Here is a 22,327-nt window from a genome sequence, read left to right on the forward strand (position 1 = left end):
TGCAAAATTTCAGTTACCCGTCAACAATTATAATACCTATCACTACCAAGAAACTTGGTAGAAAAATAATAGTAAATAACGAAGCCCATTTTGTGGGTTGCAAGATTTGTATGTATTTAACTGTTATCACAAGAAGCACTTTTTTTTTTAAATTGTCTTCCAACATATTCGACTATTTACTTATTAGGCATTCACATTCAGTTTTCAATATCATATCACCCGATATGAAGCTTAACTATTTTTGAGTTATAATTTTTTCTAAATTGTTGTTTTGATTACCAGAATGGACACCAGCCTATGTGGCCTTGGCAGAGATTCTCGTTGCTGGTTGCCTGCTGTATAAGGAGATCTACTTGTTGCTGCTCATTGACTAATCCTTGGTTTTCGAAATCGGTGCCAGTAAGTTTGCTTTCGACACGTTTAATAATTTGGCTAGCCTTGCTATCAGCTTCCTGTTGGAAAGGAGATTCCACACTAATTGATTTATTGTCAGTGCTAGCACCTCCTCCTGCTCCTTCTTCAGTGAAACCTCCTAGAGTTGACCAATAGTTCTCACCAAACCTTCTATTCACAACAAAGAGACTATCATTCAATAAAGGATCATAGACGAAAGCTTCGAGTACTGCCATTAGCGAGTCTTTGTTACGCCTGAGGACCACCATGACACTTTCACAAGTTCTGCGATAAGTGCCCTCTATGCCAGTGACCTCCATGGCTTTGATCAGCATACGGGTGAGACGAAAAGGTACTTTCTCTGGAACTGCCTCTCTTAGCATGGCCACCTCAAAACAATCACCGAAATCTATATGCAAAATTTTACCACTTATACGATCCAACATCAAATTGGAAGGATGCCGATCACCCAGTCCTAGGATGTAGCCCACCATGGACATGACAGCCAGCGAACGAGTGTAATTATTGCGCCTCTCGAACCAGTGTTCCGTTGAGGGACTCTTCAGCCACAGTAATTTGGCCAAATCATTGCTAGGGAAACGACTCAAAGTATATTCAAATACTTCGAGCTTTTGCATTACTGTGAGACGATCATAATCTGGTGAAAATTTGTAAATGATGGAAAGTTCTTGATTTAGTTGCACTCCTTTCCTTTCCCTATAATCGGAGATCAGGCGATGTAGCGTATCACAATGTGGAACCAGACCAATTAGACCTGAATTTGTACTTAGCGGAATCACTGCATATCTTTGGATGGTCAAATTATGACGAAAGGTATCTGGATCGTTCAGCAGCAATGTGTTGATTAATGAAAACAACTGCATTGCACGCTCATCGAGACGGAGATCTTCGTGTGCTTTTAGCAAATACCTGTAATACTTGCCATTGGAGCCTTTAAGGGAGAGTCGTTTGGGTCGCTGCTTAGATTTGATTACCTGAAGATCGGAGCTAACACAATTTATGCGAATTAATTCGTGTCCTGGATAATATGAGCCTGGTACCGCTAGCTCCAAGTCCTTGCATTTCAACAATTTGGGCGACACAAAAGATAATTCAAATGACGCCAACTGGTTAGGTTCTGTATTCCAGTATACATATTTATATATATTCCAGGCATTATCTAGATCTGTTTGCACTCCTGAAATCTTGTATTGCTGTATCCATTCACAGGCATCGCATAGGTCTTCTCCAAACGTTTGCGTAAATGAGATCTCTTCAGGTGTTTCTGGCCCACGATGCAGCATGGCATGCAACTCATCCAGTATTTCGATCATTTGTTTTATATTGTGATCAATAAAGTATAGATGCGAAGCCACCTCCAGTCCCTTATGCCACTGCTCGTTCCATAGAATAGCTACTCTAATCAGTTCTTCCCCACACATTACCGCCTGCTCGACCAAAATGGGAGAATGCTTTCTCATTGAGTCCAAAATCTTGAAAGCAGCATTCTTTCTGGCCAATGATGCCGATTTGGAAGCTACCGTCAATGGATAGACCAAAGCTTGAGGATGATTTTTTCCTATATCCATCAGAAGCTGATGGATAAGTTGTCCTACGAGTTTCCTGTGTGTATCAATACGGGCAATCAACTGAGGTATGACCTGTAGCCACGTATTAATCTCTATCAGCTTCATGCCAGAGAGCAACGCCTCGTATATCTCGGCATGATAGCCATAATCAAACCACAAGGTGAGCAGTCGTAAAGTATCCTGCAGAGAATTGCCCTTTATCAGACTAATAGAGCGGAAAAATCCTTGCACAGCTGGTACTGCATATTGTTGGATAATAAAATGTTCACTATCCATGCCACCACCCAATCCCAGGTTCAGGCCCGAGCTTTGCAGAGGTATCTGCTGCTGTGGTTGATGTTGTTGCTTATCCAGGCTCTGCTTCTGCCCTTGAACCACCTTGAAATTCATGTAGGCCCACAAATGCCAGGCTTTGTACCAATTGGGGTCATACGTGGTGGCCTTTTCGTAGTAATCCAGAGCCTTTTGTATGGCATCCTTCACCACCGGTTCCTGCAACTTGTTCTGCCAGGTTGCTAGGCGAAGATAGCACCTGGCCATCAACCGTTGATCCTGTTGATTGAGAGCCTCCGGCGGCAATTGCGCATTGTAAGTGTTGACAAACCGACGCAATTGCTCATAAGCTTGAGGCAATTGGTCCGATGCAGCCATATATTTGGTATAGGCATAGGTTACTTGTGGCTGATGGCAGGGCAAAGATTCATTTGGTGCTAGTTTAGGATCTGTTCCGAGAAGCATCACAAGAGTCTTGTGCGATAAATGCAGTGAACCGGATTTGCGGCACAGTGAGGCATATTTGAGCCAGGTGTGTATATCCTCATGTGGTTTCACCACCAACGAATGCACCTGGATAATCCGGCGCCAATCTTCCACTAGCCTTTGACCACCCTGCAAACGTTTCCACCACATGGCCTTTAGGGGTTCTCGTCTCTCGGGTATCAGTTTGTATTGTATGACCTCCTCTAGTTCCGCCAACATTTGGACGCATACCATTGCTCCGTAGGCCCGTTCGTAGGATTCTCCAGCCATGGAGGTCAGTTCAGTGTCCAGTAAATCTCTCGTTTCATCAATTAATCTCTGGGCGGTTTCGTAGTCATCGTGATGCACGGCTAGAACGGCACGATAATAGCTACCATCTTGCGTGTCCACAGGTATACAACGGACATACTCCTGCATGGCCTCCCAATCTTGTAGACCCCAAGCAGCTACTGCAGCCAAAGGGCTGGCCCTTGCCCTGGCCTCTGAACTAAAGGCGTCCCATTCATGTTTTGTCACATTGCTTAATTCTGTCCAATCTCCCAAGGCCTCAAGGCAACGCATGTGGCCCAGTCGAGCCTCCAAGTCGGATGAATCTTGACCCAAACTGTATTTATAGTGTTCCAATGCTTGATCCCAGTTGTGAAGCTTCTCGTACCAACGTCCCTGGACATTAAGCTCGTTGGCGGCGTTACGATAGGTGGTTAGGAGACCTTCTGCAGCTTCCCTTTGTTGCAGTTTGTTGTTGATCAAAATTAAGGACTCGAAAACCTGAGGATCTTCCCGTAGAAGGAACTCTTCTTCCTTATACCGCAAAGCCTTGGCATAAGCCCTGCAGGCCATGGCGCGGGTCCCCAATAGCTTTGTTTCAATTGGTATGGGATCGCGGTCACAATGCTCCATAAATTCAGCCAAATTCAAAATGGTCTGGGTTATCTCTGGCATATCGGTGACCTGCAGAGCTTGGATCAACGATTGGGTAAGCTCATTTTTATGTTCAGATGACAATTCTGTCCAGCATGAAATGAAGGCAGCGTTGAATAAATCCCTTAGCAAAGTGTCATAATCCTGGGCGAGGTTACAACAGGCTCGCAATGCATGCGACGGTGACTCCTTCAGAAGACCAATGGACAAACGTTTTAACCACTCAATCCAATCATCTTTGGATACTCGGCGAGTGACCTGCCAAGCAGATCGAAGTTGATCTGTCCGACAGACCTTCAAATTGGTGCTGCTGCTATTGCCTCTATCGGGCATAAACGGTTCGTTCTTCTTAATCTTGGTTTGCCGCAATCCAAACTCTTCCACCAAAGTGCTTTGAGATTGTAGACGCACCAACAGCTTTTCATATTCTCCATCCACGATTCGATGTTTAGTCAGGGTGCGCTGCACCATGGGCACAAAGACCAAATACTTTTTGCCCAACTGTTTCACCAATGAGCGTAGAGTAATCATGGCCTGTTCTCGGAGTTCTGGCTCCGTATCCAACACCCTCACCAACGGATGAATGATTCGGGAGGAGAAATCCGTGAAATCTAATTGACAGGCCAGATTATTGATCGTCTCCAGGGCAACTATTGAAACCTGCTTCGGCACATACGGTGAATCGAATAACTTCACTATAGGAGGAATTATCAGCGGCAAATAATAGCCCAACGTACTGCCAAACTTCTGTAGAGCCTGTAGCAGTTTCCTGGTGACTATCCGATCCTTGGAATTATCGTGATGAAGTACCCTCAATATCTGGGGTATTAATTGGGCTAGATAATCCCGGAACTCGCAGCCCAAAGCCACAGCAATTTGTTCTATCAAATTGATTAAAGTAGATTGCAGTGGGGTGTTTATTGTCCAGAATTCCTTGATCAACTTGAATATATCTCCCATATAGCTGATAATATGAAGCTTGACAAAGGCCACCAATATAGCCAATTGCTGAAATAGAAACTCTCGAAGCTTGTTATCCGCCGTTCGCACATTATCCAAAAGATTTGGTAAAACCTGCGACAAGTACGGAACACACTTAATGCCCAACGATTGGAATATAAAGGTTACAGCCTGCACGACACTGGTGTGGTAGGCGCTTAGGGTGGGATCTCGCAGAATACGCATCAGTGCGGCAATGGCCACAGCTGGATAGTATTCATCCAACGCATTGCCCATGTTCACTAGCAGCTCAGCTGTTGATATATCCTGATTCTCATCCACTTTGCCATCAGAATAGGCTATCAATACATTATCCTTTTGACTATCTATCAGGCCTTTGTTCATTTTGTGTTTGTACGGATCCATGGCTCCCAGCAATCCTAACACACGAATCGTTTCCCGGCGTATCGATTTCCGTTGCTCCGTTTTTAGAAAATTAATCAAAATGTCAATGAGGACAGGATATTTATGATATGGGGTTACTACTCGTCCCGTAGCGCTAATCAGTTGACCCAAAGTCCAAAGGGCCACTCCACGTTTGTCCGGACTACCAGCATCACCCAACATTTCGAGCAGAATAGACAGCAGCTCATCAGCCCACAGTTCCATCTCATTGCAGCCTCCGTTCACCTCAGCCAAATCTCCTATCGTTCTCAGGACATTCAATATCACACCCTGATTGGACTCCGGTTCATGTAGTTTGGGCACCAAAGCCTTCAATATGGGATTCATGTATGAAGATATTAATCGTGGTGTACTGATAACCAAATGATCCAACATTCGGGCACTTTGTTCTTTGTTTCGACTCATTCCAGAGTATTTCAAGTCGGTGAGCAACTCGATCATAGTGGTCCGCAACTTCGGCATCACATAGGCCGGGTTCATGGAGGATAAACGACCAATGGTGACCATGGCAAGTTCGCGTATCTCAAAGATCTCATCATGCAGAGTGATAAACAGCGAATTCAAGGACTCTGGCTGAGCTAATTTTGCATCAAAGGTCTCGTCGAGCGATCGCAGGATGCGTATTCGAACATTGCAATCCATATCGGTGATGGCCACCATAAGTAGACGTTCAATCACATGCGACACAGTGTCGCTCAAAGTCTTGGAGTTCTCCATGGAATCAGCTGCCTGAACAGCCAGTTTCAGAAGGCGTGTGCACGACTGTACGGCCTCCAGGCGTATCTCCTGCTGCTCATGTACTATAAAAAAGTCCGCACATCTAAAAACGATACAAAAAAGAAATTATAATTCAATCCCTAAGAAAATGGGTTTCTTTTTCGTTACCTTCTTACGAAATCCAACATATTTTGCTCTTCGAAATTAAACGTACCCAGAGTCTTGAGGGCCAGGACTATGGTGGCAGTATCCGTGGTTTGTAGCATAAGGGAAGCATCAATAGCTATGGGAGTCATGACGGCATAGGGTATGGCAGCCGGCTTATTCATTAACACCTGATAGAGTACTCCAATTAGACCCTCGGTAATCCTCGGTTTCAGCTGAGGCACGTTTTCGGCCAGTTCCCGCAAACAAACTGTCAACGCGGGCGAGAGGCCCGTGTAAAACATTTGCTCCAGGATATCTTTAACGTCGTCGGCTATTTCTGATTTCACTGCATGAGCTAGCAGAGTGATGCATGCAAACACCGCCGGATCAACAGGCAATTTACGCTTGCTGGCCAAATCTTTAGCTGGCAGAGCTACTTTAATGGTGGCCATAATGGGCTTCAGATGCTCCTCAATGTCCCGCTCCACCGCCACAGCGATATATCCCATGGTTATGTGGGCAACAGTCCGATCCTTCGCTTTTCCAGGCAATATATTCATGAGGTAGGAAACACACAGTCGCAAATATTTCTGCACAAAGACCTCTCGATTGAAGGCAGCCAAGCGTGGAAGGATCTGCAGTAGTCCTTGTTGCACATATGGCGATTTCGAGAAACGCTGCTCCAACACATTGTCACAGATAGTCACATAGTGCTCTGCTAGTATCTCATGGGCGTAGGCTGACTCAAAAACATTGTGCTGAAAATTATTCTAAAATGAATTTTTATAAGCTGAAAGACCTTTCGACATATGAAGAGTGCGCGTGAAAATAAGTGAATGTTCCGGCTGAAAATATAGTACGAATTCCGGGCAAGTGATGAGGATTTTACACAAAAATGTGGCTGTGTATTTAGTAAAATCTTTTCGAATTTTACTTACACTGGAGAATTTCGTGCCGATTTCATTTTTGGCGTTGTTATTCCTAAACTGCTTTTCTGTGCCAAGACATAGCATATCAACGAAGAGCACTTTTAGACGTGGTACAATTGTAGTCAACTGAGAACTTACTGTAGTTGAGTTGCTGGTCTGAGAGAATTTGTGGCTATATGGTTTGGGGAACATAATTTCAAATGAGTTGTATCGATGTTCCCAACCAGCATTGGCACAACGGAAAAGCTCATTCAACACAATGAGTTTGCCATGTATGCGATCATCTTGAGTCGTCCCTTTTGGTTTCGTTTCTGCTTTTAAATCAGCCTCATCGTGGCAGATTTTATACCATTGTGGTTCACTGGACTGTTTGGTATTCTCTCGCTGAGCGGTGACAATTAGAGCGGCACGCAAGGCCTCGCCAGCAGATTCCCTTATTGCCGGTTTCGGATCGAAAATTGCATTGAAAATGTGTTCAAAGAACGTAAGAATTTGTTGATAGAAATATGTCGGCAAAGCTATGGCAAGCTCTCGCAGGATAAAGACGGCAGCATGTCGCCGATACTGGAAAAATAAAAAGCCACATTTACGATTAATAATTTTCATAAGTGGGTTAAATGACGGACCGAGACAGGAGTAATTTCTGTCCTTATTGCCAGTCATGTCTGATCGTCCATAATTATTATACCTCTTGTCTATCACCATTCAGCATCTCGAAAGCTTTTTTAATATCAAAATCAAAGGAATCCACACCCTTGGAGCCCGGCATGTTCGCCAGTTTGACTAGTGAGCGGGCGGCAATCTCCATAACTGAAACATCGTTGATCAGGAGCAGGTCTCTGAGACGATTTAAATATGGTGAAATGCCATTCCTGGTTGTCCAGTGATCACTGCTAATGAGGCAACCTGTGGAAAAACGTAGGTAAGTAAAAATAATTAGTTAATTGCATTCCAAATCTCACTCATGGCTAATGCACCGCCTTTTTTCTCATTGATATCTGCTGCATTAACCATAGTAAATATATGGTGATCGAATTCGTCAAAGAACTGAGCCAACTCCTCTTGGGACATCTCCCGCAATTCGGTCTTGCAGTACAACAACAAATCGTGGGTGGTCTTCTTTTGGATATTGCCATTACGAGATTTTAGCCCGCTAACAAATTGTTGCACTATTGACGATAAAGAAGACATGATGACTCACACACAGTCTATGATCTCAGCAAGTAAAAACGATATGCATATGCAAGAGCATCTGCTGCTACGTTGACTGCAATAAAATTCAATTCCGAAAAGAGACTTTGAAGTTTTAACATTTATTTTACCGATGCACTTACTCACCGCTTTGACTTGCACTAACACTTTGAATTGTTAATCTTGTAATCAATGCAGGAATCAGGATGCGTTTTCTCGCCTATTGGAGGTAAATTTCAAATAAACTAATACTTTAATGAAAAATTGCATCATTTGCCAACACTTTTGTTTTGAAATCATTATGCAGCACTGAAGTCGCATCGCACATTGCGGATGTATGTATGTATGTACATATGTGAAAAAACCCGCGAAGTTTACAGATTACAAATTGGAAACTAACAATGCGTCGCCCACCACACAAACTAAGCGCTTTTCCGGCTGAGGTCAGCACTTATATCGGCTCTTCCTCAAAATCGTCAACACCACTGACCACAATTCGAATGTATGTACATACATACATATGTCCATCGGCTGAACCAGTGTGTCTTGATTTTTCCGTGGGAGGTCTACGGAGTAGGTTCAAGATAAGCTTCTGGCATAGAAACCAGAGCCTTAGGTTTATTTCTAATAATGGCCAAAGGAATACACAAAGTGAATTTTCTTTATATATGGAGACATATATTTTATTATATATGAAACGTATTTCTAATATAAATTATACAAATATTTATATTAATCCTTGGACTTAATGAACTAGTTTCTTGACGCCCTAACGATTGGGGTTTTTAGGTTTTTGTTTAGATTTTTATTAAGTTTATTTTAGTTGCTAATCTCGTTACCAGAAAGGACACCAGCCTATGTAGCATTGACAGAGGTTTTCATTGTTGGTTGCCTGCTGGATGAGCATCTCCACTTGTTGCTGTTCATTGCCGCTTCCTTGGGACTGGAAATCGGTGCCGGTGAGCTTGCACTTGACCCGTTTAATGACCTGGCTGGCTTTGCTATTGGTCACATCATCCTGTTGTTGAAGATGAGCCTCGTAGGTTTTTGATTTGGCAATGGGCAATGATTCTTCTAGAGAGTTGCTTAAACTGCCAGCACTATTTCCCGACTGCAGGCCAGATGACGTACCACCAGCAGCTCCTCCTCCGCCATTAACACCTCCTGGGGCTCCACCGTTTGGTCCATTGTTATCATTACCTTTCTTGTCCACATCCAAGAGACGCCAGTTCAGCAAAGGATCGTATACGAAAGCCTCAAGCACAGCCATCAAAGAGTCCTTATTTCGTCTAAGCACTAGCATTACACTCTCACATGTTCTTCGATAGGTACCTTCAATTCCAGTAACCTCCATTGCCTTGATCAGCATACGGGTGAGACGGAAGGGAATCTTTTCAGGGAATTTCTCACGTGTCATGGCTACCTCAAAACAATCTCCGAAATCTATATGCAAAATTTTACCACTCATACGATCCAACATCAAATTGGACGGATGCCGATCACCCAGTCCTAGGATGTAGCCCACCATGGACATCACAGCCAGCGAACGAGTGTAATTATTACGCCTCTCGAACCAAAGCTCTGACGAGGGACTCTTTAGCCATAGCAATTTGGCCAAATCATCACCCTGGGTTTGACCCAAAGCATACTCAAATACTTCCACCTTTTGCATTAGTGTGAGGTGATCATAATCTGGTGCGAAATTGAGCATAGTTCGATGTTCTTGATTTAGGGGCACTTTCTTTTTGTCCCTATAATCACGGATAAGCGTGTGCAACGTATCACAGTGTGGCACCCAGCCGATTAAACCAGAATTTGTACTTAGCGGGATCACTGCATATCTTTGGATGGCCAAATTGCGACGGAACGTATCTGGATCGTCCAGCAATAACGTGTTGACCAAAGAGAATAGTTGCATCACACGCTCATCCTGTCGGAGATCCTCGTGTCCCTTTAACAAGTACATGTAATCCTTACCATTGGATCCTCTAATGCAAAGTTTCCTTGGCCTCTGCTTGGAAGTTATTACTTGAAGATTGGTCTTGATGAAACTTATACGTATTAATTCTTGGCCCGGATTGTAAGAGCCCGGTACAGCTAGTTCCAAATCCTTGCAGGTCATCAATTTCGGCGACACATAAGGCAACTCTAATGACGTAAGCTGCGGCAATTGTCTGCTTATCTTTTGAAATACATGATAGTAAATGTCCCAGGCTCGATCCAGATCCATTAGCACTGCTGATGTCTTGTATCGCTGTGTCCACTCATAGGCCTCGGTTAGTTCACGTCCATAGGCTTGGGAGAAGGATGTCTCCTTAAGGGTTTGTGGACCACGATCCAACATGCCATGCAAAGGCTCCAGAATTTCAAACATACCTTTTACGTTATGATCACCGAAATACAGACGCGACGCTTCTTCTAATCCCTCATGCCACTGCTCGTGCCATAGAATGGCAACTCTAATAAGTTCCTCGCTGCACATTACCGCCTGCTCGACCAAAATGGGAGAATGCTTTCTCATTGAGTCCAAAATCTTGAAAGCAGCATTCTTTCTGGCCAATGATGCCGATTTGGAAGCTACCGTCAATGGATAGACCAAAGCTTGAGGATGATTTTTTTCCTATATCCATCAGAAGCTGATGGATAAGTTGTCCTACGAGTTTCCTGTGTGTATCAATACGGGCAATCAACTGAGGTATGACCTGTAGCCACGTATTAATCTCTATCAGCTTCATGCCAGAGAGCAACGCCTCGTATACCTCGGCATGATGGCCATAATCAAACCACAAGGTGAGCAGTCGTAAAGTATCCTGCAGAGAATTGCCCTTTATCAGACTAATAGAGCGGAAAAATCCTTGCACTGCTGGTACTGCATATTGTTGGATAATAAAATGTTCACTATCCATGCCACCACCCAATCCCAGGTTCAGGCCCAAGCTTTGCAGAGGTATCTGCTGCTGTGGTTGATGTTGTTGCTTATCCAGGCTCTGCTTCTGCCCTTGAACCACCTTGAAATTCATGTAGGCCCACAAATGCCAGGCTTTGTACCAATTGGGGTCATACGTGGTGGCCTTTTCGTAGTAATCCAGAGCCTTTTGTATGGCATCCTTCACCACCGGTTCCTGCAACTTGTTCTGCCAGGTTGCTAGGCGAAGATAGCACCTGGCCATCAACCGTTGATCCTGTTGATTGAGAGCCTCCGGCGGCAATTGCGCATTGTAAGTGTTGACAAACCGACGCAATTGCTCATAAGCTTGAGGCAATTGGTCCGATGCAGCCATATATTTGGTATAGGCATAGGTTACTTGTGGCTGATGGCAGGGCAAAGATTCATTTGGTGCTAGTTTAGGATCTGTTCCGAGAAGCATCACAAGAGTCTTGTGCGATAAATGCAGTGAACCGGATTTGCGGCACAGTGAGGCATATTTGAGCCAGGTGTGTATATCCTCATGTGGTTTCACCACCAACGAATGCACCTGGATAATCCGGCGCCAATCTTCCACTAGCCTTTGACCACCCTGCAAACGTTTCCACCACATGGCCTTTAGGGGTTCTCGTCTCTCGGGTATCAGTTTGTATTGTATGACCTCCTCTAGTTCCGCCAACATTTGGACGCATACCATTGCTCCGTAGGCCCGTTCGTAGGATTCTCCAGCCATGGAGGTCAGTTCAGTGTCCAGTAAATCTCTCGTTTCATCAATTAATCTCTGGGCGGTTTCGTAGTCATCGTGATGCACGGCTAGAACGGCACGATAATAGCTACCATCTTGCGTGTCCACAGGTATACAACGGACATACTCCTGCATGGCCTCCCAATCTTGTAGACCCCAAGCAGCTACTGCAGCCAAAGGGCTGGCCCTTGCCCTGGCCTCTGAACTAAAGGCGTCCCATTCATGTTTTGTCACATTGCTTAATTCTGTCCAATCTCCCAAGGCCTCAAGGCAACGCATGTGGCCCAGTCGAGCCTCCAAGTCGGATGAATCTTGACCCAAACTGTATTTATAGTGTTCCAATGCTTGATCCCAGTTGTGAAGCTTCTCGTACCAACGTCCCTGGACATTAAGCTCGTTGGCGGCGTTACGATAGGTGGTTAGGAGACCTTCTGCAGCTTCCCTTTGTTGCAGTTTGTTGTTGATCAAAATTAAGGACTCGAAAACCTGAGGATCTTCCCGTAGAAGGAACTCTTCTTCCTTATACCGCAAAGCCTTGGCATAAGCCCTGCAGGCCATCGCGCGGGTCCCCAATAGCTTTGTTTCAATTGGTATGGGATCGCGGTCACAATGCTCCATAAATTCAGCCAAATTTAAAATGGTCTGGGTTATCTCTGGCATATCGGTGACCTGCAGAGCTTGGATCAACGATTGGGTAAGCTCATTTTTATGTTCAGATGACAATTCTGTCCAGCATGAAATGAAGGCAGCGTTGAATAAATCCCTTAGCAAAGTGTCATAATCCTGGGCGAGGTTACAACAGGCTCGCAATGCATGCGACGGTGACTCCTTCAGAAGACCAATGGACAAACGTTTTAACCACTCAATCCAATCATCTTTGGATACTCGGCGAGTGACCTGCCAAGCAGATCGAAGTTGATCTGTCCGACAGACCTTCAAATTGGTGCTGCTGCTATTGCCTCTATCGGGCATAAACGGTTCGTTCTTCTTAATCTTGGTTTGCCGCAATCCAAACTCTTCCACCAAAGTGCTTTGAGATTGTAGACGCGTCAACAGCTTTTCATATTCTCCATCCACGATTCGATGTTTAGTCAGGGTGCGCTGCACCATGGGCACAAAGACCAAATACTTTTTGCCCAACTGTTTCACCAATGAGCGTAGAGTAATCATGGCCTGTTCTCGGAGTTCTGGCTCCGTATCCAACACCCTCACCAACGGATGAATGATTCGGGAGGAGAAATCCGTGAAATCTAATTGACAGGCCAGATTATTGATCGTCTCCAGGGCAACTATTGAAACCTGCTTCGGCACATACGGTGAATCGAATAACTTCACTATAGGAGGAATTATCAGCGGCAAATAATAGCCCAACGTACTGCCAAACTTCTGTAGAGCCTGTAGCAGTTTCCTGGTGACTATCCGATCCTTGGAATTATCGTGATGAAGTACCCTCAATATCTGGGGTATTAATTGGGCTAGATAATCCCGGAACTCGCAGCCCAAAGCCACAGCAATTTGTTCTATCAAATTGATTAAAGTAGATTGCAGTGGGGTGTTTATTGTCCAGAATTCCTTGATCAACTTGAATATATCTCCCATATAGCTGATAATATGAAGCTTGACAAAGGCCACCAATATAGCCAATTGCTGAAATAGAAACTCTCGAAGCTTGTTATCCGCCGTTCGCACATTATCCAAAAGATTTGGTAAAACCTGCGACAAGTACGGAACACACTTAATGCCCAACGATTGGAATATAAAGGTTACAGCCTGCACGACACTGGTGTGGTAGGCGCTTAGGGTGGGATCTCGCAGAATACGCATCAGTGCGGCAATGGCCACAGCTGGATAGTATTCATCCAACGCATTGCCCATGTTCACTAGCAGCTCAGCTGTTGATATATCCTGATTCTCATCCACTTTGCCATCAGAATAGGCTATCAATACATTATCCTTTTGACTATCTATCAGGCCTTTGTTCATTTTGTGTTTGTACGGATCCATGGCTCCCAGCAATCCTAACACACGAATCGTTTCCCGGCGTATCGATTTCCGTTGCTCCGTTTTTAGAAAATTAATCAAAATGTCAATGAGGACAGGATATTTATGATATGGGGTTACTACTCGTCCCGTAGCGCTAATCAGTTGACCCAAAGTCCAAAGGGCCACTCCACGTTTGTCCGGACTACCAGCATCACCCAACATTTCGAGCAGAATAGACAGCAGCTCATCAGCCCACAGTTCCATCTCATTGCAGCCTCCGTTCACCTCAGCCAAATCTCCTATCGTTCTCAGGACATTCAATATCACACCCTGATTGGACTCCGGTTCATGTAGTTTGGGCACCAAAGCCTTCAATATGGGATTCATGTATGAAGATATTAATCGTGGTGTACTGATAACCAAATGATCCAACATTCGGGCACTTTGTTCTTTGTTTCGACTCATTCCAGAGTATTTCAAGTCGGTGAGCAACTCGATCATAGTGGTCCGCAACTTCGGCATCACATAGGCCGGGTTCATGGAGGATAAACGACCAATGGTGACCATGGCAAGTTCCCGTATCTCAAAGATCTCATCATGCAGAGTGATAAACAGCGAATTCAAGGACTCTGGCTGAGCTAATTTTGCATCAAAGGTCTCGTCGAGCGATCGCAGGATGCGTATTCGAACATTGCAATCCATATCGGTGATGGCCACCATAAGTAGACGTTCAATCACATGCGACACAGTGTCGCTCAAAGTCTTGGAGTTCTCCATGGAATCAGCTGCCTGAACAGCCAGTTTCAGAAGGCGTGTGCACGACTGTACGGCCTCCAGGCGTATCTCCTGCTGCTCATGTACTATAAAAAAGTCCGCACATCTAAAAACGATACAAAAAAGAAATTATAATTCAATCCCTAAGAAAATGGGTTTCTTTTTCGTTACCTTCTTACGAAATCCAACATATTTTGCTCTTCGAAATTAAACGTACCCAGAGTCTTGAGGGCCAGGACTATGGTGGCAGTATCCGTGGTTTGTAGCATAAGGGAAGCATCAATAGCTATGGGAGTCATGACGGCATAGGGTATGGCAGCCGGCTTATTCATTAACACCTGATAGAGTACTCCAATTAGACCCTCGGTAATCCTCGGTTTCAGCTGAGGCACGTTTTCGGCCAGTTCCCGCAAACAAACTGTCAACGCGGGCGAGAGGCCCGTGTAAAACATTTGCTCCAGGATATCTTTAACGTCGTCGGCTATTTCTGATTTCACTGCATGAGCTAGCAGAGTGATGCATGCAAACACCGCCGGATCAACAGGCAATTTACGCTTGCTGGCCAAATCTTTAGCTGGCAGAGCTACTTTAATGGTGGCCATAATGGGCTTCAGATGCTCCTCAATGTCCCGCTCCACCGCCACAGCGATATATCCCATGGTTATGTGGGCAACAGTCCGATCCTTCGCTTTTCCAGGCAATATATTCATGAGGTAGGAAACACACAGTCGCAAATATTTCTGCACAAAGACCTCTCGATTGAAGGCAGCCAAGCGTGGAAGGATCTGCAGTAGTCCTTGTTGCACATATGGTGATTTCGAATAACACTGCTCCAACACGTTGTCACAGATGGTCACATAGTGCTCTGCTAGTATCGCATGGGCATAGGCTGATTCAACGACATTTTGCTAAAAAAAGTGAGAACACTGTTTATGAGATGAAAGATTCAAAACCAGAGGGCCGGGGCTAACTTCGACCGCGTCAAAGTTTGTATACCCTTGCAACTTTTTTGGTAACTCTATCCTTACCTATTAGCCATCAATGTGGAAGAACGTTTTATCTAAAAAGGCTTAAGCTTGAGAAAGAAAGGCCTACAATCATAGGAAATAACGAAGATATTGATCAAAGTCACTGTTTTCCACCGATCGTTCCTATGGGAGCTATATGATATAGTCACCTGATACTTATCAAATTCGGTACAGTCATTAACATATATATTAAATTAAGAAATGTTTAATTTAAAAGCAATCGCGTTAAAAGTAACGAAGTTATTTACAAAAGTCACTGTTTTCGACCAATCGTTCCTATGGGAGCTATATGATATAGTCACCTGATCTTGATCAAATTTGGCATAGTCGCTTATAGGCGTAGTAAACTCTCTAATATTAAGTTTCACGACAATAGCTCAGAAAACAACGAAGTTATTGAGAAAGTCACTTTTCGTGACTTGGCCGTTTGTATGGGAGCTATATGATATAGTCACCCGATCTTGATCAAATTTGGCATAGTCGCTTACAGGCGTAGTAAACTCTCTAATATTAAGTTTCACGATAATAGCATAGAAAATAACGAAGTTATTGACTTTGGGTTCGTGACTTTGGGGTTTGTATGGGAGCTATATGATATAGTGGTCCGATCCGGCTGAATCCGAGATATACAACGCCTGCAGTATATACAAGCCTACGTGCAAAATTTCAGCTCTGTAGCTCTTACGGTCTAGGAGGAGTTTGCGTTGATCCAGACGGACGGACGGACGGACGGACATGGCTAGTTGAACTCGTCTCGTCGTGCTGATCAAGAATATATATACTTTGTATGGTCGGAGATGCTTCGTTCTATGCGTTGCACACTTCTGACCAAAATTAATATACCCTTTTTGCAAGGGTATAAAAATAAGAGGAACAAAAACTATTTTGTTGATCGTAAAATATAGGTACATAGAGACGCCACTTACACTGGAAAATTTATTCGCCATTCCATTATGCTGCTCGCTATGCTCCAGATGCATCTGTGTGCCAGTCCCAAGCTTATCAATAAAGGGAACCTTTATCCGTGGTACAATTGTAGTCAACTGCGCGCTCACCGTTGAAGAGGCGCCTGCTTCCAGGAATTTATTGCTATGCGGTTTGGGGAACAGCGTTTTTAATGAGTTATAACGACGCTCCCAACTAGAATTGGCACAACGAAAAAGCTCATTGAACACAATTAGACTGCCATGGATGCGATCATCTCGAGTCATTCCCTTCGGTTCCTTGGCACTTCCCGAATCATATTGAAAATGATAATTCGCCTCATCGTAGCACATTTGATACCATTGTGGTTCACTGAACTGTTTGGTATTTTCTCGCTGAGCGGTGACAATTAGAGCGGCACATAATGCCTCTGCGGCAGATTTCCTTATAGCCGGTTTCGGATCGAAAATTGCATTGAATATGTGTTCAAAGAACGTAAGAATTTGTTGATAGAAATATGTTGGCAAAGCAATGGCCAACTCACGCAGGATAAAAACGGCAGCATGTCGGCGGTACTGAAAACAATAACAAGAAAACAAATTAACATTTTTTAGAAATAGAAGGTAACATCGGCTATGCCGAAGTTAATACACAGTTACAGTCATTGGCAATAGTATCTTTAATGTTTAAAAACTATGACAAAGACTTTACTCTTCTTAGTTAGAAAAACTGTCCGCCAGTATTTTTGTCCGTTTTTTCATTTCGCGGCTTTAAATCCTTTAGTAATTAGCGTGGCCTTTCCTTTATATGAAACTAAACCTCTTTAGCACTCACTGCAGCGTCCATTATTTAGTGGAATTTAATAAATGGCAATAAGCGCTAACTAAACATCTCTATCTCTCTGTCTGTATTATTTTATTATAAAATTAATAATAGAGTACCTCTTGCCTATCACCGCTTAGCATCTCGAAAGCTTTTTTAATATCAAAATCAAAGGAATCCACACCCTTTGAGCCCGGCATATTAGCCAGTTTGACTAGTGAGCGGGCGGCAATCTCCATAACTGAAACATCGTTGATCAGGAGCAGGTCTCTGAGACGATTTAAATATGGTGAAATGCCATTCCTGGTTGTCCAATGATCACTGCTAATGAGGCACTCTGTGGAAAAACGTAGGTAAGTAAAAATAATTAGTTAATTGCATTCCAAATCTCACTCATGGCTAATGCACCGCCTTTTTTCTCATTGATATCTGCTGCGTTGACCATATTAAATATATGGTGATCGAATTCGTCAAAGAACTGGGCCAACTCCTCTTGGGACATCTCCCGCAATTCGGTCTTGCAATACAGGAACAAATCCTGGGTAGCCTTGTTCTGGACATTACGATTGCGGGACTTTAGCCCGTTTACAAACTGTTGCACTACCGACGATGAGGTTGACATGATGGGTTGTCTCACTTAGACTTTAAGGTAAAATGTAGAGGCAGGTGCAGGTGCATCTGCTGTTGCTTTGAATCCAATGGATGCCGTATTCAGGAGACTTTTGGGTTATGTATTTGCCTGGGGTTGCACTTATTGACGGCTTACACTTGCAGTTTTTACATTTTCACAGGTTTTCCAAACCTTTAAAAATGCAAAATCTATTTATTTAGCGAGGTTGAGGTAAATTGGGCTAAATTCATGGAAAAACCAAATGGATCTTCCGCTAGAAGCGCTGAGAAAATGCATGGCCTTTTTACGTGATAAGAAGTCAGAATGATTTGGAGTCACAGTCACGCGAATATCACGATGTGATACAAATTATATGTAAGTACTAAAATAAAAAAAAACGTTTTCAACATTTACGTTTGAACTTCATTTTTAAAAATATGTTTTTTTTTTTAATGTTTTCTGCTATATCAGAAAATTAACTATTTGTTCCTCAATGTTGAATCCTGATTCTGTATTATAAATCTCGTTCGCTGCCATCCCTAACAGAATCACATCGATTGCCAGTGCTGCACCTATCGATAAAAAAAAAAATTTTCCGAATATCGATTTGGGAAAACTCAGTCCGCTGAGAGTTTTCATAAGAGCAAAAAAGAAAATGTGAGTAAAGCAATTTTCCTTCGAGCAGCCCCAAACAAATTCTATTTAAATATAAATTTAATGACAGTTGAAATCAAATTTCAAGATATACTTCAAGCCAGAGTTGCAAAGTAACGAAATATTAACGGGGGAAAATCAAATAAGAATTTAAAATGACTTTTCAGCTGTAGTGAACGATGAAAATGAAAGGAAAATCGTGGTGTAGGAAAAATCGATGTTGTGCATTGGCGGGGGTGTAAATTATGTGTGTTTGTGTAAGTGAGAGAGAAGCTGTGCGTGTGGAAGCTTTTTACTGGGGGCCCGAAGCGCCATCTATTTAGACTCAAAAAAAAAATGTAAAAGGAAAATTAACAAAAAATGTGTTTTTGTTTATTGCAATTTTAGCATACGAATTTTAACCGTTAATACATAGATTCGAAAAACAAAAGATCACCTCAAAGCATGTCGAACCTGAGGAAATTCAAAGACGAGGAACGTGAATCCGAATATGGTCGAGTGTACGCCGTCTCCGGCCCGGGTAAGGAAACCAGACGTCAGACGTCAACTTTGTCCTTCACCTGACTGACCCTTAACTCTTCACCCTCTTCCCATTTTCCACTTTGTAGTCGTCACCGCCGAGGCCATGTCCGGCTCTGCCATGTACGAACTGGTTCGCGTTGGTTATTACGAGCTAGTTGGCGAGATTATCCGCCTGGAAGGAGATATGGCCACCATCCAAGTGTATGAGGAAACATCTGGAGTCACTGTTGGAGATCCTGTTTTGCGTACTGGCAAACCTCTATCCGTTGAATTAGGTCCTGGCATCATGGGCAGCATTTTCGACGGTATCCAACGTCCATTAAAGGATATTGGTGTAATGACCAGCTCTATATATATACCGAAGGGTGTAAATACGCCAGCTTTATCTCGCTCCGAGATGTGGGAGTTCAATCCTCTCAATGTTCGCGTCGGTTCACACATAACCGGTGGAGATCTTTATGGTGTGGTCCATGAAAACACTTTGGTTAAGCAACGTATGATTGTGGCTCCTCGGGCCAAGGGCACAGTACGGTATATTGCACCAGCAGGGAATTATAATCTCGAAGATATTGTCCTAGAGACGGAATTTGATGGTGAGATCACAAAACACACTATGCTGCAGGTGTGGCCAGTGCGTCAACCTCGCCCCGTAACAGAGAAGCTCCCAGCCAATCATCCTCTGTTCACTGGTCAACGTGTGTTGGATTCACTGTTTCCCTGTGTCCAGGGTGGTACCACTGCCATTCCCGGAGCCTTCGGTTGTGGCAAGACTGTGATCTCACAGGTATGATCCTTTTTATATGTTTACCACCCAGTCAACTTATCAGAATTTGGTTTTAGGCTCTATCCAAGTACTCCAACTCTGATGTCATTATCTATGTGGGATGCGGCGAGCGTGGCAATGAAATGTCTGAGGTGTTGCGGGATTTCCCAGAGTTGACATGCGAAATTGATGGCGTTACAGAGTCCATTATGAAGCGTACAGCTTTGGTGGCCAATACCTCCAACATGCCCGTGGCTGCTCGTGAAGCTTCCATATACACTGGCATCACCTTGTCCGAATACTTCCGTGATATGGGCTACAATGTGGCTATGATGGCTGATTCGACATCACGTTGGGCTGAGGCCTTGCGTGAAATTTCTGGTCGTTTAGCTGAAATGCCTGCCGATTCGGGTTATCCAGCTTATTTGGGTGCTCGCTTAGCTACCTTCTATGAGCGTGCCGGTCGCGTCAAGTGTTTGGGTAATCCTGAACGTGAGGGATCCGTGTCCATTGTTGGAGCTGTATCGCCACCTGGTGGTGATTTCTCTGATCCCGTCACTTCTGCCACTCTTGGTATTGTCCAGGTGTTCTGGGGTTTGGACAAGAAATTGGCCCAACGCAAACATTTCCCCTCCATCAATTGGCTTATCTCTTATTCAAAGTACATGCGTGCTCTAGATGAATACTATGACAAGAACTTCCCCGAATTTGTGCCACTTCGTACTAAGGTCAAGGAAATTTTGCAAGAAGAGGAGGATCTGTCGGAAATTGTTCAATTGGTGGGCAAGGCATCGCTGGCCGAAACCGATAAAGTTACTCTGGAAGTAGCTAAGCTTCTAAAAGATGATTTCTTGCAACAGAATTCCTATTCACCATACGATCGAGTGTGTCCCTTCTATAAGACTGTGGGCATGCTTAGGAATATTCTTGCCTTCTATGAAACAGCACGACACGCTGTGGAATCGACGGCTCAGTCTGATAATAAAATTACATGGAATACCATTAGAGAATCGATGGGTAGCATTATGTATCAGTTGTCTTCAATGAAATTTAAGGTAAGTCGACTGATATACTGAATTGCCAAGGTTTATTTATTCTATATTATTTTGTTGTAGGATCCAGTTAAAGATGGCGAACAGAAGATCAAGGCGGACTACGATCAGCTGTATGAGGATCTGCAGCAAGCCTTCCGGAATCTAGAGGATTAAAGCTGACTGCCACAAAAAAAGATTACGAAGCAAACCAAAAAAATTTCAGAAATACCAAAAAAAAAAAAAAAACCAAAAACCCTTAACGAAAAGAAAACAAAAAAAAGGATCTTAGGTTATTATACGAATTCCCCCATTCAAGCTAGTCATACACATATACATACATTACATAATGCATAATAAGGATATTTTCAAGTCAAGTTTTATTTTTAAGTTTAACAGTTTCCCGCCAGGCAGTGAGGCAGGCGCAGGATCGGCAACAACAAGATCATTGACGATGAACACGAATCACACAAGAAGACGAACAATAATTAGTCGGTAGCGCAAAATAACAAAAAAAAGTAATATATATAAAATCAAGAAGAAAAAAATGGAAAGAACGAATGGAAAAACAGAAGTGGAAAATGAAAAAGTTGTCCTTATAAACCCAGCCATACATACATATATTTATATAAATATACATAAATACACATGATACTTATCTATGTTGATACATACATCATTTTAATTATAGTTCACGGCAACCAAAAATATTTTATTGTTAGTAGAAATTGAAAATGAGAATTCGTCAAATTTATATATATTCATAAATATATCTCTTTGTGTTCCCCCATCTAAAAACCTCTTACCCCCAAAAATATTTTCACTTTAAATCTTTAAACTAACTAATTTCATGTTTTTTGCAAATGCGTGTTGATAAAACAAATGTTAAATACATTATGAACTTATATAATATTATATAAATTATTATATATAAAATACTATATATATATATATACATTAAAGACCCTTTCAAATGCAATAACTAAGTAGCCCAACAAAATGCATAATTGTACCTCTTATCAACCAAAGATAAAATCGAAACGAAAACTAAAAACTATTTGTCTGTGTTGCAACAACAAGCAAAAACAAAAACCAAATGGAGCTATGGTAATTAAAAATGTATTATGAATGTTAACAACAAAAAAATGTTTTTTTATTGTCTACTTTTAATATTTAAGTTTATTTTTCTTTTTGTCTCCCTGAAACATGTCGATGAAAATTGTGTTACAAAGGATTTCTCTGATTTTGTTACTGCGTTTTGCAGTTACTTTAGAAAAACATTCATCACTCGAAATGATCCCAAAATTAACCTTAGCTTTCAATTCATCTTTTGAGTCAATATAGATTTACAATAACAAATAATCCAATTTTTCCATTTTAAAATTTTATATAATTTTTCCCACTTCTCGCCCACTGTACCAAAAGTTATGAATTTCTTAGCAAACACTGAAACCACCCGCGAAAAATCGATTAATTCAAAAAGAATAATTATTGG

The 22,327-nt window shown here is 42.8% G+C and overlaps 3 protein-coding genes across 5 annotated transcripts; 1 reads left to right on the top strand and 2 right to left on the bottom strand.

The window, feature by feature from the left end:
- Positions 1-3: 3 nt before the first annotated feature.
- Positions 4-8,126, bottom strand: LOC137581457 (serine/threonine-protein kinase mTor-like). 2 transcript variants are annotated; one of them, XM_068295697.1, is made up of 5 exons: positions 7,822-8,126; positions 7,548-7,765; positions 6,869-7,423; positions 5,952-6,688; positions 4-5,886 (listed from the first exon to the last, which is right to left on the bottom strand). In XM_068295697.1, the coding sequence occupies exons 1-5, from the start codon at positions 8,048-8,050 to the stop codon at positions 276-278; spliced, it is 7,350 nt and encodes a 2,449-aa protein (XP_068151798.1). In that variant the 5' UTR covers positions 8,051-8,126; the 3' UTR covers positions 4-275. The 2 variants fall into 2 exon arrangements, with proteins under 2 accessions (XP_068151798.1, XP_068151796.1); XM_068295695.1 differs by having other exon boundaries at positions 5,952-6,700.
- Positions 8,127-8,706: 580 nt separating this feature from the next.
- LOC137581456 (serine/threonine-protein kinase mTor-like) lies at positions 8,707-18,160 on the bottom strand. The gene is given in 6 exon segments (XM_068295694.1): positions 8,707-10,667; positions 10,669-14,584; positions 14,650-15,386; positions 16,433-17,005; positions 17,372-17,589; positions 17,646-18,160. Coding segments are annotated over 6 exon segments (7,455 nt in total). The 5' UTR covers positions 17,875-18,160; the 3' UTR covers positions 8,707-8,885.
- A 253-nt stretch (positions 18,161-18,413) lies between these two features.
- Positions 18,414-21,978, top strand: Vha68-1 (Vacuolar H[+] ATPase 68kD subunit 1). Of its 2 annotated transcripts, none has more exons than XM_068295698.1 (5): positions 18,414-18,519; positions 18,904-19,036; positions 19,125-19,822; positions 19,879-20,856; positions 20,917-21,978. In XM_068295698.1, exons 2-5 carry the CDS (start codon positions 18,961-18,963, stop codon positions 21,007-21,009), a joined length of 1,845 nt encoding a protein of 614 aa, XP_068151799.1. In that variant the 5' UTR covers positions 18,414-18,519; positions 18,904-18,960; the 3' UTR covers positions 21,010-21,978. The 2 variants fall into 2 exon arrangements, with proteins under 2 accessions (XP_068151799.1, XP_068151800.1); XM_068295699.1 differs by lacking the exon at positions 18,414-18,519 and adding an exon at positions 18,554-18,629.
- Positions 21,979-22,327: the final 349 nt, after the last annotated feature.

Source organism: Drosophila tropicalis, unplaced genomic scaffold (assembly GCF_018151085.1).
Source record: "Drosophila tropicalis isolate 14030-0801.00 unplaced genomic scaffold, ASM1815108v1 contig_845, whole genome shotgun sequence".
Lineage (NCBI taxonomy): Eukaryota > Metazoa > Arthropoda > Insecta > Diptera > Drosophilidae > Drosophila > Drosophila tropicalis.

Excerpts from the sequence above, each read along its gene's own strand:
- LOC137581457 (XM_068295695.1), bottom strand. The coding sequence starts at position 8,050 with ATGTCTTCTTTATCGTCAATAGTGCAACAATTTGTTAGCGGGCTAAAA. Across the intron at positions 7,766-7,821 it reads AGGCGGTGCATTAGCCATGA|GTTGCCTCATTAGCAGTGAT; the intron begins GTGAGATTTGGA and ends GTTTTTCCACAG. Across the intron at positions 7,424-7,547 it reads TGAATGGTGATAGACAAGAG|TATCGGCGACATGCTGCCGT; the intron begins GTATAATAATTA and ends TTATTTTTCCAG.
- Vha68-1 (XM_068295698.1), top strand. The coding sequence starts at position 18,961 with ATGTCGAACCTGAGGAAATTCAAAGACGAGGAACGTGAATCCGAATAT. Across the intron at positions 19,823-19,878 it reads GCAAGACTGTGATCTCACAG|GCTCTATCCAAGTACTCCAA; the intron begins GTATGATCCTTT and ends ATTTGGTTTTAG. Across the intron at positions 20,857-20,916 it reads TGTCTTCAATGAAATTTAAG|GATCCAGTTAAAGATGGCGA; the intron begins GTAAGTCGACTG and ends ATTTTGTTGTAG.